This window comes from Tupaia chinensis, unplaced genomic scaffold (assembly GCF_000334495.1).
Source record: "Tupaia chinensis unplaced genomic scaffold, TupChi_1.0 Scaffold000415_1, whole genome shotgun sequence".
NCBI classification, from domain to species: Eukaryota; Metazoa; Chordata; class Mammalia; order Scandentia; family Tupaiidae; genus Tupaia; species Tupaia belangeri.
The window spans coordinates 1,799,553-1,816,736 of NW_006159920.1; the positions used below are offsets into that span (position 1 = coordinate 1,799,553).

The window sequence follows — 17,184 nt, forward strand, 5'->3', positions numbered from 1 at the left end:
ATTGTTGTTGTTGGGTGTTGTTGTGGTTTTTTTTTTTTTTTTTTTTGCAGGAGTATACCCATCTGCCTTATTTGGTCTGAAAGAATAAAGGAAATTCTAGAACCCGGGGCATGAAGGTGAGAATTTGGAAGCACAGTTATGGTAGATGACTTCTACACATGGCTGCTCTACCCAGTAGCTACAATTCTTTGGCTATTCAGGCTTCAAAGGAGACAATCCTAACATGCTTTCCCACTCTGGCCACTGTGGCCAAGCATTTCTGCCTACTTCTTCTGTAATGTGAAATTGGGCAGATGGGGACCGCTGGATAGAACTGGGGAGGTTGATCGCAATGCTTCCTACCTTGGCAGGCACCCTGAATTCTCCATATTCTTTCAGCAGTTCCTGAGTCTCTTCAGCGGTCTCTCCAGTGGAGGTATGTGTTGAGAGGTAATATTCACCTGTTTCTTGGATCCAGTCCAGCGCCTGTGTAAAGAAAGACCCACTCAGTCCTTCAAAAGGAAACCGTCGGTAGGAGAGCATGTCATACTTCAGTGAAGGTCTATGGTCTGGGACAACATGAAGGACACAGGAAACACAGCCCATGAACAGTCAGTATGTGACACTGAAGATGCTTTTATGAATGGGCCTTCCCCTGACTTGAAACATCCCACCTGCAAAGTGGGGGTCTTCTCTAGGAGACTTGGGAACTCTTCAAGGCAGACTCAGTATCACCCATGAGTCAGGGGCATGGTGAGCACCCTAGCATCTTCTCACATCTCCTGGTACCAAATTCAAAGTCAAGTACTTGCTAAATGCTGAATTATAGACAAGTGACACCTGTTTTCTTTCCTCTCTTCACCCCTACCTCCCATCTCTGTTCTGCCTGCTGCCATGGCCTCTGGGCTATCTGTGTATTGGTCCCTTGGGCCTCTGTATACTCCCCAGAACTGAGGCAAAGCCAGGGAAGACTCTGGGCATACCTGCTTAGCGCTGCGCTCAAACACCACGTATTGCTGGCACTGGTCTAACCGCCGCTTCTTCAAGGTCCAGAAGTGCAGGACGCGATTCTCCCTCTGTAAGAGCTCACTCAAGATGGCTATGGGACAGAGAGAATGAGCACTCGTCACAGGAAGGCTCCAGAAAATCAACTGCATTAACACCAAGGCCCAGGCAGTGGCTCAGGTGTGACTTTCAAGTCTCTTTGTAGGACTAATCCAGCATAGGAAGAAAGGGAGCAAAAGCTAGGGACAGAGAGAATTTTCCAGAGGAAGCAGAATTGGGGTGACCAAGGTGAGAACCTGTTGATGAAGTCTCCATCAATCAAGTGGGAAAGAATATGCCACCACTGTCTTACAGTGACCCTGGTTCCCTTCACACCAAAGTGTGTCCTCAGTTGTAAGAAATTGTCAGAAGTGTCAGTCCTTAAAATAGGTACCAATTAGCTCAATTGGCCCCACAAGCCCAAAGAGTACAGATGGACTTCAACAGGGATCTTGGCCATTCTTGAGGAGTTGCTGGGAAGGGGGCAGGAGATGAACAGTGAAGTGGTTGGCTGGTGCATCTGAATGGGTAACCAGCACCATGAGCCACATCCTCAACCCTGCTGAGGAGATTGTGTACACAGCACTTTAACAGCAGAACTCGATTTAAATACTTCTAAACAGTGGGCATAAAGGTGCTATGTCAGAATCATGTCTACATATTGTCTTTAGGTCCAAACTCCCACACTGTTTTGATCCTATCATAAGAAAAGCTGAAAGTTAGTCTCAAATGACCTTTGATGATGTTAAATTAGAGAGTATACACTGAGTATGTGACCCTCAAGGGGTCATGGTAGAGATTCAGCACATGTTATTTCCCGCCCCTCTTCCTCTGTTATTCCAGGAGTAGCTGGCTATATAGACATATCTATCTATCTATCTATTTATATATATATATATATTTTTTGGAGAGGTTAGGGCACGTGCGCTCACCAGAAAGACAGAGACAGACAGAGAGACAGAAAGTAAGAAATCATCCCCAGGGGGGATGGCCACACCGCAATCCCTTCTCTTCCATTCTCCTCTTGGGATCTTGGGCACGCATGCACATGCGCCCAGCGTGAGTTTAAGCCACTGGGTCTGGGACCCAAACCTCGGTCGACTACATGGGAGTTCAGCAACAGCCATTACGCTAACTGCTGATCCCTAGACATATTTCTTAAGTGTTTTAAACAGAATGTTTTATTCTTGAAGCAATCAAATGAATTTCATTTGCCTCCTGTTTTCTGCTAACTATATTAGATATTAATAAAGTACTCGTTAGTGATGATATAATAATTAATATTTATTAAGCACTTACTATGTGACAGGTACATATTGGGTCATCAGAAAAGTCATAATGTATTTTTCTGTGCTTTTCTATGTAAAAATGTGCCATGGTCATTTTCCAATGACCCAATATTTTCACAATACCTCATGGTGTATGCATATATCATTATCATCCCCATTTTACAGATAAGGAAACGGAGGCATAGAGTATTGATAACTTGCTCGAGATCATTCAGATAGGAAGGGGTAGAGATCAGATTTAGGCCAGGTTTATTCAGCTTCAGAAACTGAGTCCTTAGTGATTCGGATTAGCTTAGAGGGGTTAAAAAGCTAAGTTACTATGCTTCACCAATGACACATCCTATAAGCACTACAATCAGTGCTTATACTTAGAAGTGTTTGCTGATTTTACGTACTTTAAAAAGATTTATATGCTTTTATATAAAGTATATTATATGTTTGGGTCTAAGGATAGACTCTGAAAGGTTTTATGGGTTCCAATTATTCACCTCTCATCTAGTCTTTATCATGTAACTTTATAGTTGCTTCCTGAAGAGGAAAAGCGTAGTTCTTCAGTCCCTTACTGACCTCTAGCTTGGCCCAGTGACTTCCTTCAGCAAATAGGTTAACAGATATGACACAAGCAGGGAAATAAGCTTGTGGACTTGACCTTCCTCTTGCACCCCTGCATCACCATGCAAGTTCTTCTGGGTAGCTGCCGTTCCCTCCAACCTAAGTCTTAGAATGAATATAGGTAGAGCAGAGTACCTGTAGTGATGGAACCATGTCAGCCAGAACTCACAGCCTGAAGCACTCCTGCACTGGTGAGCCCATCCAAGACAGCCGATCCCTAGTCAATGCATAGTCACTTCAACAATTAATGCTCACAGGTCTATACTAATGAATTTTTGGTTGTTATGCAACAATAGTTTGTACCATAACAAAAATCTAATCTAGGTGACACTGGGTCTAGGTAGTGAGTGAAAAGGAAACTGATATAGAAGGGATTATAGTTCCCCATTTAGTTGGGAGCTTTGACTGGACAAGAACAAAGTGAGAACCTATTTCCTTTGGTCTTTATGTCCATAGTCAGAGCTCTGCTCAATGCAGAGAATCCACCCAAATCAAGCAAGAATCCTAATGAGTTTCAGGCTTCATTTTCCCTCTTTCTTGAAAACTTCACATGTGATAGGACCAGCAGATGGCATAATGGTTACATTGCTGGATTCCCAAATAGTCGACTGTGGTTCAAATCCCAGACCCAGTGGCTTAAAAAATACACGAGGTGCGTGTGCATGCATGCCCAAAATCCCAAGAGGAGAATAGAGGAGAAGGGATTGTGGCATGGCCATTCCCTCTGGGGAGTGATTTCTTGCTTCCTGTCTTGCTGTTGAGCACACATGCCCTATAGCAAAAATCTCTCTCTAAAAAATTTTAAAAAAAGAAAGAAAAAAATTTCATATGGGCGATGATCTTGTCCCCAGGAAGATGCAGGCTTCTACCTCCTGATGTCTGGGTGTCTGCCACTTTTCAGCACCCAGAGTTGTAGATGGGTGTACAGTCTCTTGGCAGGCAGCTGGGCTCGCCCAAGCTGCCACCTGCTTTTGGAAATCAGAACATATGCTCTGAAATGTGATGGGAAAAGAGGCTGATGTAATGCCAGGCACCCCTGGGTCTATCCATCACAAATGATGACACTTCTGGAAAAGACTCAGATTCCCTCCTCTCTTTAGGAACTTTGATTCCTATGTTTAATTCAGAGGCTGATCTTCCCAACTCTTAAGCCTTCTGAGAAGGGACAGAAGCTCTTCCTAAAGCAGTCCATGCACCCCCACTCTGTCCCCACCATCTCCAAACCTTCCACTATTGCAAGAGAGCTTAGGTTCCCTCCCTAACCCCAGTCTCTTTGGTTGTGTTTCTTTACTTGGTTAAGATGACATGTGTTAAACTTTTTAGCCATTCAAAGGCCAATTTCTGCATGGTCAGAGTAATTCTGCAGATAATAATTTAAGTTCAGTGTGGCCAATAATAAATAATTTTAAAGGTAATACATGTTTTTATCCAGTAAGAATATTTGCAGAATTAAGAAAGACATTAATCATTACCTAGAATGGTACTTACCTAAATTCTATGTGCATACAAATCACCTGGTTGGTGGGATAGATGGGAAATGCCAAAATGCAGATTTGTAAACCTCAATAGGTTTGGGTAGAGTCTGAAATTCTCTATCTTTCATACAAGCTCCAGGTGATATCAGTGCTGGTGGTCTGGAAACCACATTGAGTAGCAATAGTCTAGATGTCCTCTCTCGATTTTAAATAAGAAAACTAAAATTTTAAAAGCTTGAGCAGTAAGTGACAACTCCAGGGTCAAAACTTGGTTTTACGATTCTCAGTCCATGTCTCATTTCCAGGCTGTAAGGTACCCTAAGATACTTGTGTTGTGCGTTATGTTACCCACAAGTCACATGTGGCTATTAACAGTTACCGTGATTGATTGGGACCAGCAGTTGGCATAATGGCTATGTCGCTGGACTCCCATGTAGTCCACTGCAGTTCAAGTCCTGGATCCAGTGGCTTAAACTCATGCAGGGCATGTGTGCATGCGTGCCCAAAATCCCAAGAGAAGAATGGAGGAGAAGGGATTGCAGTGTGGCTATCCCTCTGGGGGGTGATTTCTCACCTTCTGTCTCTCTGTCTCTCTTGTCTTCCTGGAAAGTACATGCGCCCTATAGCAAAAACCTCTCAAAAACCAACCAACAAGCAAAAAGCAGTTATTGTGATTAACATTACATATCAGTAAATATTTAGTTCCTCAGTTGCATTAGTCAAACTTCAAGTGTTCAACAGCCAGGTGTGACTAGTAAGTACTCTACTGTACAGTTTAGAGATAGGTCAATTTCATTATTTCCGAAAATTCCATTAGGCAGTGCTGCCCTAGAATCTGAGATAAATGAAAAAGCCTGGGGATGGGACCGGCAGGTGGTGTACTGGTTAGGGGCACTGGACTCCCACATGACTGGCTACAGTGTGAGTCCCAGACTTGGTGGCTTGCTTTCAATGCCTCCTCCCCCATCCCTTCTGGTCAAATAATTAATCAATTAATTAATTAAGTCAAATAAATAATTCTTTAAAAAAAGAAAAAACTTGGGAAATATCTTATCGTTATTTTCCATTCCAAATCATGATGCATGTGAAGAAACTGACCATGAATCACCACTGCCCATGCCATCCCACATCATACTTTTTCTTCTCCAGAAGAATCAGGAAATTTGAGATTGTGTGAAGATTAGGTATGCAGCATATGATTCAGAGAGGTTGGCCTCTAGGCCATGCCGCTGAAGTGAGTTATGGCTGGCTGGTTGCTCACTGACCTTTCACTTGCTGCTCAGGTCCCCGAGTGTGGCTGGCGACACTGGGCATGCTGACGTTGTTCCTGTGGATGTACTTGAGAAACACCTCTGCATTCCGCCGTGCCAGGGTGCAGGCCTGAGAGAGACAAAAGTGTGAAGCCTATCCCCAGCAGGAGTATGGAGTCCAGGACACTGGGGGAGGGGTGCTCTCCTTCCACTTTTAGGAGGCTTGAATACTTGAAAGTCATGAAGATTCTGGAAGAATCCAGATAGCAGAACTCTGGAGGTCACTTCTGGTTCAAGGACACTCCAATACTGATTTAGGAGGCTCACCCCTGTGAGTCTTTCTTTTGTCAAGTAAAGAATTACTTCCTGTGTCTCTCTCCTTTCCATCACAGATAAAAATCAAATAGCCACCCCTTCACTACCTATATGTTGATTTGACATTACTAATGTTCATGCTCAGACTCAGTTTCTTCTGAATGTCTCTTACATTATGACTCATGTAAGCCCAGAGACTATCAACTCCCTTTAAAATTAGTTGATTAGACTTGAACAAATAATGTGGTAAACAGACCTATTGATCATATATTCCAAATACAAATGGAAATTGCCAACATTTTTCAAACTTATTTGTCCATCAAGTTCCCCTCACCTAAATAACACCGAAAGCATCCCATTTTCAGGAGATACCGATTTACATAAAGAAATAAGAACCATTGGACTGTCTCCTTTAAGACTCTTGGTAGTTGTGAGTGGCAGAAGATACAGGTCAGATACTCCATAATGTGCCCATGGACAAGACTAATGCCTAGAAAGAGCAGGAGCCAGGAAGAAATTCAGATCTAGAATTTAGTACTACTGACAGAGCACTTATGGTTTAGTTAAGCCATTATCATTTTTAGATTTCTTTAAGATTTCTTTCTGGTTATAAAAGTAATACTAATTTTTAATTCATCATTTTCAGAATTAAATTATCTGTAGTCAAAATTGTTGCATTTTAAAACATTAACATTTACCCTCTGATCTTACAAATCATACAAGTATAAGTTATTATATAATTATATGATTAATATATGTGATTACAAAATTATATAATTTTTCTGATTATTTTAAAAATTAGCAATAAAGGCTTCTAGGATCTCTGGTGAAAACTCGCTGACGGGTCCATATGTTCTGAGGATCATTAATTTGACAGCTTGATGGTGGTCTAAGGCTAAGGAATCGAACATGGACTAACTAATGCATACAAATGGAGAGCTTGATAGTCTATCTGCTAGACATGTAATTCCCACAGTGATAGGGAGCTTCTCACTCGGGTTTCAGGAACATGTGGAAAGCATTGGTCTAAGGTTTTGTTTTTCCTTCTTCAAAAAATGTCCTTTAGTTTCATGAAGTATCTTTATATTTCTATTTGAAAGCCTTAATATGCTCTACTTAAATTGTTTTGAGTTTGTTTTGTAATAAGAAAGACTTTTTTTTTTTTGGAGAGATTTTCACTGTAGGGCGTGTGCGCTCGCCAGACAGACAGAGAGAGACATAGAGACAGAAAGCGAGAAATCACCCCCCAGGGGGGATGGTCACGCCGCAATCCCTTCTCCTCCATTCTCCTCTCGGGATCTTGGGCACGCACGCACACGTGCCCAGCGTGAGTTTTAAGCCACCGGGTCCGGGACACGAACCGCAGTCGACTACGTGGGAGTCCAGCGACATAGCCATTACGCTAACTGCTGGTTCCCCTGTAATAAGAAAGACTTTTAAAATCATCTTAAGTCCTGTACAGAAGAATGTCTATTTAACCTTAGTACTAACAGCTGATCACTAAGGGTCCTGACCAATATAGGTGCAGATACCAGATAGGAGGGTAGCAAGAGGCCATCTGAATACAAGAACAAAAGCAAAACTCAAAGAAGTGGTCAAGTAGAGAAAATCCCTAATAAAAGAAAAGCAGTTAATTACAGAATTGAATAAAATCAAGGGCAACATGTCAGGGTATAAAAATTCTCATTTGGACTTTCAGAAACCCAAGAGGAAGCAGAACATGAAAGCAAAAAATGTGAGACCAAATGGAGCCTTAGATAAGCCTGAACACAGAAGACTCTGTAGAGAGACGATGAAAGGCACATGGAAGGGGGCTTGCCAGGACACCCCACAGCTGTTAAAAGTTCATGCAAAACCTGTGCAGAACAGCACTGTGCTTCCTCCCTAGAAATCCAGGGTCCTATCAAAGAACACAAATAAGGGATTCCTACCTTAATACAGAATGAACAGCATTACTTTATTGGTAATGGATAACTGCTGTATTGGTAAGTAAATAGGGCATCCAAATTTATTTCTTTAATTTTCGTCCCAAACTTTGTATTATCCATTTATATAAGATCCACTTTAACAGCATTTTATATAGACACCTATATTTCCCAATCAAAAACTAATTTTATAAACTGAACAACTGAGTGAAATCATGTATTTTTTTTGTTCATTTAACAATATCCAAGGTATTAGGATATTTGAACATTGTAGCAGTAGTAATTAGGCAATAGTGTCCTAATTTCCTAATTATTGGGTTGTTAAGAAAGTTATGATGCATTTTTCCATAGAAAAATATGTCAGAACTTTCCCAATGACCTAATATATAAAAACTGCTAGAAGAGAAATAAACATTTGAAATTTAGCCTTTTGACCTTTTACCAACATTTACTTTGTAATTCCTCACCCTTCAGGTAAGAGGCTAGAGAAAAAAGGGAGATAGGAGGCCTATATGAAGCAGGGTGTGAAAGAGACAGAGAGAAAAAATGAATAAATAAGGCTCGAGTCTGAACCCTTGCATGACAGCACGATCTGACCTTAAGGAAGGCCTCCTTCTGTTCCAGATGTTTGCTGATGAGTGGAATAACGTGGTCAATCTCTGCAGCAGGCCCCAGTTTATCTCGTCCACCACACCAGTCCTCATCTCTCCGGTATTCTTGCTCTAAACTCTCCAGGACACTGCACACCTGATACAGCATGGAGGAAAAGACTCAGTAAATTTATCAGTCAGGAAGTATTCTTGGAGAGCCATCAATCTACAGAACCCTACACAAATGATATTTGCCACTGAAAGCTCAGTTTGGGACATCTAAGAGAAGTTCAGGAGATGGTGAGAATCCTGTCTGAAGATCCAAGGATAGATTACAACTGCCGATAAACATTTTAGAATCATCTTCTTACAGTGGATGGCTGAAGGCTAAAACTATGGGGGTTGATAACATCACATAGGAATAGCATCTAGAGTAAGAAAGGAAAAAGTAGTCATTTTTGGTTTCAAAGTATTTTTTAATTTTAATTTGATTTTTTTTAGAGAGAGATTTTTGCTATAGGACACTTGTGCTCGCTAGAGAGACAGAAAGACAAAGTGAGAAATCACTTCCAGGGAATGAAATCACTTTCATTCTCCTCTAGGGATTTTGGGCATGTATGAACATGCACCCAGCTTGAGTTTTAAGCCACTGGGTTGGAGACTTGAACTGTGGTCGACTACATGGGAGTTCAACAATGTAACTTTTATGCCATCTGCTGGCCCTGGTTCAAAGTATTTTATGTACACATATATTGTTATAGATTCATGATAACTCTGTGAATCATGTAGAACAGGAAATGAGGTCTGGAGGAGATACGTGACTTGCCTAACCATCTATAGTTGTCCCATAGGAAGTAGTATCAAGCAGAGGTAATGTTGTGTGTCTTATGGGCCATAAATGAATGTCATCTTTCCCTTATCCTGAAAAAAAAAAAAGTCTCAAAGACCTATCATAAGACAATAACATCTTGCCCACTATTACAAAATGCACATCTTCTTCACAGGAATAACAAGTTGGGGTTAACCTAAAAGATAGTTAAGAAGGTGTTCTTTTCTAAAAATTTTGAGAGGCTATGCTGATTGACCATGTAAGTGGACTCAGAAGAGAGCACAATAATTTTGAAGGAGGTCTGGGGGGAAAATTAGTAGGGTCCTATAGGAGACCCAAAGCAGCCTAGTATCAGGGCCTAGGTGGAAGATGCAGAAAATAGAAACTTGTACTCTCTTTCTCTGATGGACTGATTACTTGCTTAGATATGGCAGCAGGGGAAGGCCCCTATAACTCTCCTTGGCCTCAGAAGTCATACGCTTTGATGAAGGATGTGTGTCTTTGTGTAGAAAGTAAATTGAGTTATGATGAGCTGAAAGGCGTCTTATATAGAACACCGTCAGACATGCTTCTTGTATCTTAAGAAAGTTTGTCCCTAAACTCTAGGTGACTTCTCCAGTCCTGTTCTCTAACATCATACCTCTCTTTATGTAAGGCATGAAAATGTGCAGGCAGCCTCATGAATTGAGATAGAGCACATTACGAACATGCAAAAACTTAAAAAAAAAACTTTTGTAGAGAGAGATTTTTGGTATAGGATGTGTGCACTCACCAAAAAGACAGAGAGAGACAGAGAGACAGAAAGGATGAAATCACCCCTGAGGGAAGATGGCCATACTGCAATCCTTTCTCTTCCATTCTCCCCCTGGGATTTTGGGCATTTATGCACATACACCCAGAGTGTCAAGCTGTCAGGTCCAGGACTTGTACCATGGTCAGCCATGTGGGAGTCCAGCACCTTAACCACTACACCACCTGCTGGCCCCAACATGCTAAAACTAAGAAAAGAGTACTTGAAGTTTACCCTAGGATAGGGCCAGACTTAGAGTCAATCAATTTTGGAATCAGGAAAAAATGAAAGGATTATTAAATAGAAATCCTTTTACTTAACAGAGGAAGAAACAAAAATCCAGAGATGTCAACCCTTTGCAAGATCAGATCTGGATCAAATTTCCTGACCCTTAATTCAATGCTCTGTCTTCTGTACCACCTTGATCCACCCCCAATTTAAACTTGTATATAACATTAGACAGGGATTCAGCTTCATTTTTTTTCCTATATAGATATTCTGTCATTCAGCACCTTTTTTGAAAAGACTTTCATTTGCTCATTAAACAGCTTTGTCAAAAATTAACTGACCATATATATGTGGGTCTAAAATGCAACCTTTATTCTGTTCCATTGTGTCATTCTTATATCAACATTCTGTCTTTACAGTAAGTCTTTAAAAATCAGGTAGTTAACTCCTCCAACTTTGTTCTTCCTTTTCAGGACTGTTTTGGCTATTCTAGATTCTTTGGATTTGCATTCTTTGCATTTGTATTTTATTTTGATATTAAAAAATATTAGAATCAGCCTATCAATTTCTATGGAAAATCTTGCTGGGATTTTATTGGGGTTGTTTTGAATCTATAGATCAACTGGGGAAAGTCCTTGCCATCTTAGTTTATTGCTCCCATTCTGTGGCCATCAAAGCCATTATCTCTCTGAAACGACAGAAAGAAGCACTGAGAGAAGGTGTGAGGACTCTTGTGCCAGTTGCAGGGACCTCTAATGGGCATGTTACATTTGTTCCAAGGCAGACTTTCTCACGGTCCATGTAAGTCAGCAGAGGGGAACGTTTCTCTGACCTATTTCTACTACTGAGCAATTCAAGTGAGGAAATTATTTTATGATGAATTTTTGCTTTAAGCCTGTATTTCATGAAAATAATTCCTTAACAACACCCAAATAATTTAATAAATTCTCTTGGAACACACAGTTCTTGTACATACTGCTATATAGATGTAATGGTAACACATGGTAGCTTATCTGTGGTTTCACCCACAGCTAACCACAGTTTGGAATTTAGAAGAAAGGGGTAGGGGAAGACCACATTCAAATAACTTGTAATTATAGGATATTGTTAAAACCGTTCTATTTTATTAGTAGGTATTGCTGTTGATCTCTTACTGTGTCTAATTTATAAATTACATGTAATGAAGGGAGGGAGGGAGGGAGGAAGGAAAGATGGAGGGGGGAGAGAGCTGTTTCCTCCATTAGACTGGGAACCCCATAAATGAGAAAGCCATATGTTTTTCAAGTAGTACATAATGCTAGTTGTGGTAGGTTAGGTGATTTTTTTAGCAAACATTTGTTCTCCTCTCCAGTCTTCATAGAAGGCATTGCTGCCTCATTGCTGTTCACTTGTTTTGACCAGTGGGATATTAGAAAATGTAACACAAGCAAAGACTTGAGATGTTCTTTCACAGTATATTTTGGGCTCCTGCACTTCTGCCTTTTGCTACAAAATGCCCCTCAAGTATTAGTCGAGGAAAGGCATGGGAGAAAATTTATACCCATTCTGTAGCTTGGAACCTAGTTCTACCTAGCTGAGCTGAGATAAACTGAATCCAGAAACTCAAGTGAAAAATAAAATTACAAAACAAAACAAAACTAACCTAACTCATTGCTTTATACCATTGAGTTCTGGGGTACTTTGTTATACAGCATTATTTTGGAAATAGCTGACTGATACACTACTTAAATTTAGAATTCCACATATGCCCAATTTCTATTACAACACCTCCGTATAAGATCTGATGAGCTTGTGAAATGCATGGAAAACAAATCATGTGGTCCATGACTCTAATGGGAAGGATAAGAGGGAAACCAACTGTAGTATTTCCACAAATCATTCTTCTACTCTCAAAGTTCAATACTGAGAGGACTGACTTCTTGCTGAAGAGGGTACTGCAGATTTGCAGAGGGAAGCAAGAAATAGCTGTCTGTCAACTGCAGCCCCACACGTCCCACAGCCCTTTCTCTCACCTGTTCAGAAGTTTTATAAAAGGCCACAGAGGCATTGACTAGTTTTAGCCGGTCTTCCATTTTCAGCATGAGCTGCTGCCAGTGGAGGGCCACCTTCTCAGCACAGTCCCGGATGGCATCGGCATCATAGTGGCCAGCTTGGAGCAGTGCCTCAGCTTTCTGCTGTACCTGCAGGGCGCTCTGGTGCGTCTTCTGCAAGGAAGTGGCATGAAAGAGGGACTGGGCACGAGGGGAGGAGAGAGAGGTCCGTGGGAACAACCCAGGTGTGGTATGGGAGGGGGTGGAGTGAGGCGTGAGTGGAAAGATGCAGAAAAGTTAAAGAGCTTTAAATGACTGATCCATTTTGTCATGATGATTAATACATTATTGTTGTAAAAGCACATCTTAAAAAAAAGAACATCATACATTTTTACTAACTAATCTTTCAGGATCCTAACTCCTGCCTTATTCCTTTATTTCTATAGGGTTGTCTGGAAAGTCATAATGCATTTTTGTATAGAAAAACAGAAAAATCCATTATAACTTTCCCAACAACCTAATATTGGCATCACTCTGGATTTTAAGGACATTTCAGTTTCTCCGGTAGAAAGACTGGAGTTACGTATAACTTTTCACTTAATTAGTTCAAAAATTAGTTAAATTGCCTTTTCATATCTAACCATAAAATAGTTCATCATTAAGTTTTCAAAAGAGGTTATTGCTATAGTCCCATTTTACGGACCAAGTAAACATATTTTAAGAAAACTGCATATAATACAAATCTCAGGTAACAGTGCAATCATTTTAACATTGATAATTAGTTGAAAAAGATTTCAGAAGAAGGAATAAATTTGGTAGGATAATAATGCTAAAAAGTAACCTCTTACATCATTCCTTACTCATAATCTGGTTCAACACATAATCCCCACAACATTTACAGTAAGAGATTTTACATATGCAGTTTATTTATTTACTTATTTTTATGTTTAACAGTTTATTATAAAGAAAGAGCCAAAGGGAAGAGAAGTGTAGGGCAACGTATGGGGGAGGGAGCACAGAACTTCCCTGCACTCCCTGGGTGCCACCCTCCAGGGTCCTCACATGTTCACCAACCCCACAGCTCACCAAACCCTGTGGTTTGAGAGTTTTATCTAAGGAGCTCTATTCTGTGGGCATGATTAAGTCGCTGGCCACTGGTGTGACTGGCTCAGTCTCCAGTGCTCTTCCTTGGAGGTGGGGGTGGAGCTGAAAGTCCTGACCCTCTGATCAAGAAATGGTCTCTCAGGCAAGCAATTCTAGCCTCTCCTTTCCTTTTTATTTTCCTTTTTTTAAATTTCCAATAATAGATAATTTACTTAAACCCAATCAGAATTTAGTATTACAAACATAAATGTACATTTATCATTTTTTATTTATGTAAGTGATTAAATAGCATATACCAAATGACTATAGTATTGGCATCTACATAATTGTTTATGTGAGCTATATGAGAGATAGGTGTCTGACAAAATATTATAAAAACAGCTGTATTCTTCAGGAGTTTATTCTCATTACCAAATAATCTTAAAATATGGATAAAGAAGATAATATATTAAAGAAATTAGTATGAATACATCCGAGGAGTTTATTTCCTTAATGCTTTCTGATACAGGCTAAGCGTACTTTGCATTCTCTGAATTGATATCAACTATAGGAGGCAGGAGACTAGGTGGCTGGCCTCATTCCAGCCTGCAGGTGCAGTACCACCAACCTGGCTTTTGTGCTTGTAGGAAAGGATAGCTCAGCTAGCAGTGAAAACGGACAGGCAGAAGTTTAGAAACTTTCTCCAGACTTAATTTCTGCCTTTCTTCTTGGACAGCAGTGCTGAGATGGTTCGTAAGAGCTAATCCATTGCTTATTCCCATGTCTGAATATTACTTCCCTCATTTTTACCAGTTCCTACCCAATTCCCATCATGTTTGCCCTCTGCCCTCATCCCAGTCTACACAGTCCTGTTTGTATTTCCCCAGCCTATCAACCACATTTCTGCTTCTCTCTGCTCTTTCCTGAGTCCACATGCAGGATTAGCTGTGTTAGTGTGACCTCCTCTAGCAAAATACACTTCTCCATTCCTTTCCCTTTCCATTGGGTGGAGGCTCTCAATCCAGGTGACCTTATCAACGTTCAGGTTTCTAATTACTCAGCACACCTAGAGAAAGAAAACTAATAAGCAGAATGATCCACTGCAAATCCCTGGTGTTCTTTCTGTTTTACTTATTGGTATCATTTTCTATCTCCTAATTGTAGAAGTATCAGAGTTATTTCTTGTTTTTGTTCACTTCTGCAGACTTCTCATTTATCCCCTTTGGCTTCTCTTATGTCCTCTTTGTGATAACCCTGCAATCTACATCGCTTGCCTAGTGTCTGGCCCTCCTCTCTGTCTTCAGATGGAAGGGTACACTGCCTGCCTGCCTCTCAGCCCAGTGAGCAGCACCGATTCAGAAGATCCGTGTCTGCCCAAGTTAGCCTGCTACAAAGACACGCTCTCATGATCTTCCTGGAGAGAGGAGGGGCCTTCACCAGTGAGTGGGGAGGACTGTACTGACCTATCAGAGCCTGCGCCTTCCTCCCAGACACTGTCTTATATTCCACAGCTAAAACTAAATTCTTTTTAAAAGTTTCCTTATAGCAATTTGCCACTTCCGTTGGTGCTATGAAGTTAAGTCCAAACTTTATAGACAGTCATTAAAAGCCCCTCACAATGTGTTCCCAAAATACTGTTGTAACTTTCTCACCTACTACTTCCTTGCAAAAACCCTTTCAAAACACACCATGTACTTTCTTACTTTTGCTACCTTCATTCTTCCTACCTAATGAATACTCCAGAGTCTCTCCCTATCTTTGAGAGTCTGCTCAAGTCTACCTTCTTTCAATGAGTCCTTTTCAGAAAGCCCGAGACTCACTGGGAACAATCCCCTTCTGAACTACTGTCACTCATGTACTGTAGCACTCAGCTGACTTTCCTTCCTTAGTCTGTGAAACTCTGCAGGCAAGGACAGTTAGAAACAAAAAATCACTTAAATAGCTGTCATTTATCCAAGGGTACACTCTGTGCTGGTCACTCTGCCTGTGTATATATTTTCTAGTTCTCCCAATGCTACTACAAGGTGGTTATTTCCATTGCATGAATTAAGAAACTGAGGCTCAATTGGTTAAGTGACTTGCTCCAAAACATAGAACCAACAAAATGACAAAACCACAAATAATACTATTCCCAAATCTATGGTCTTTTTTACTGTATCACACTATATCATCTTATATCTAGAAATCAGAACACTATTTATAGTACTGTGCAGGAAAGGTTTACCAAGTGAACATTAGTGATTATGATAATTACCTAGCCTCTCTTCAATATATGAAACCAGCATGCAAGTGTCATCATAAATCTGCTCTTATGTCTTTTTCTCTGAGAGTGGAGGCATAGTCTTGATTTTTCTATAATTTATGCTATGTAATAAATTCTCTACCTTATTCTAAAACTCATTATTATCTATTAGTCTTGGGCGCTCCTTCCCCCTTTAATTTCCTAAATGATAAAGTCTTATCCATGTGACATAATCTTTGCTTTGCTAAGCTTAAGTCATTACTTTGCATTTATTTCTACTCCCCATTATCTAATCCTATTGAGTACTTTATCTTTAAGACATGGATTATCAAGAACATTAATATTTAGTAGGAGTACACAAAAGAAAGTTAAACTGAATCAACTGAATTTATTATTCAGTTTTAACTACTTTTTCTGGCATAATTCATATGCTTAAAGTGCATAAGAGGATTTCAAATAAAAATGAATTTTAAAACTGACTTTGTCTCTGTGAAGTTCATTGTTCCTGAAGACACATCACCCACTTGGGTACTAACATAACAATCTATTGGGTTGTCAGAAAAGTCAAGATGCATTTTTGCATAGAAAAAAATATATCATGACTTTTCCAACAGCCTAGGTTTGCTTGACAAAGCTATGCTTCTTCAAGGCACTGTGTACGGCTCTCTGTTCTGAATGGCTCTGTTCTGAGGATATTTTACTTTCAGCTTATTTCAGGTAAAAATTGTAGTCTTCCTTAAGAAGACTACAACCTTTAATCTAATGAGGGCACACAAGCTAGAGTTAAAAGATATCCTGATTTGCTCATACTAGTTACAGTATATGCCTATTACTCTTAGTTATTAATAAATCCCTCTTTCACTCTTAAATGTGTCTTGGTTCAAACAAAAACTTACATGATCTTCCTATCAATAACTATTTTAGTCTCCCTCATGGAATATAGGGTACTTTCTTAGGGGCCAAGCAGTCAGATTATTCTCCCCTTTCAACAAGCAATCATTGTAAAGGCCTTCAGTAATGCTGGCTAAATGGACTAAGATAATCCAGCCCACTTACACTCCTTTTCAAATTGCTTAACTATTCCATGGCGTATTTTCTCAAATGCAGAACCTGGTACAAACTGACACATTTAGAGAGGAGTACTGACTACCTGGAGAAGGAGCGTATGTTGGAACTTGGCTCTGCTATTCTAGCTGTGTTGCAGACTGTGCCTACCTTCCATCCCCAAGATCTTCTGGAAATCCTCTCCGTTCTGCTATGCTTTCTTGACTATAAACATAGGCCAAATCTCTGAGTTACTTATATCTCAACAACAATTCCAAGAATATCTGATCAAGGTGTAACCATATGGAAACACACATTGATTAAAAGATGCTGATGCTGAATGAGCTTCTATTCTGAAAGGCTGCAACAGCATGTAACATAAAGGACCACACAGTGCATGTGCAGTCATGTAGAACTCAGTCTTCGTGACAGCACTGTGCACACATTTACCCACTCTTT

At 40.3% G+C, this 17,184-nt stretch overlaps 1 protein-coding gene across 1 annotated transcript in view; it reads right to left on the reverse strand.

Moving 5' to 3' along the window:
• Positions 1-17,184, reverse strand: part of KALRN (kalirin RhoGEF kinase) — a 681,131-nt gene that overhangs the window by 301,490 nt on the left and 362,457 nt on the right. Inside the window, 5 exon segments of the mRNA XM_006154563.3 lie at positions 343-465; positions 963-1,078; positions 5,665-5,779; positions 8,487-8,636; positions 12,339-12,530. Coding sequence (XP_006154625.1) covers positions 343-465; positions 963-1,078; positions 5,665-5,779; positions 8,487-8,636; positions 12,339-12,530 — 696 coding nt within the window.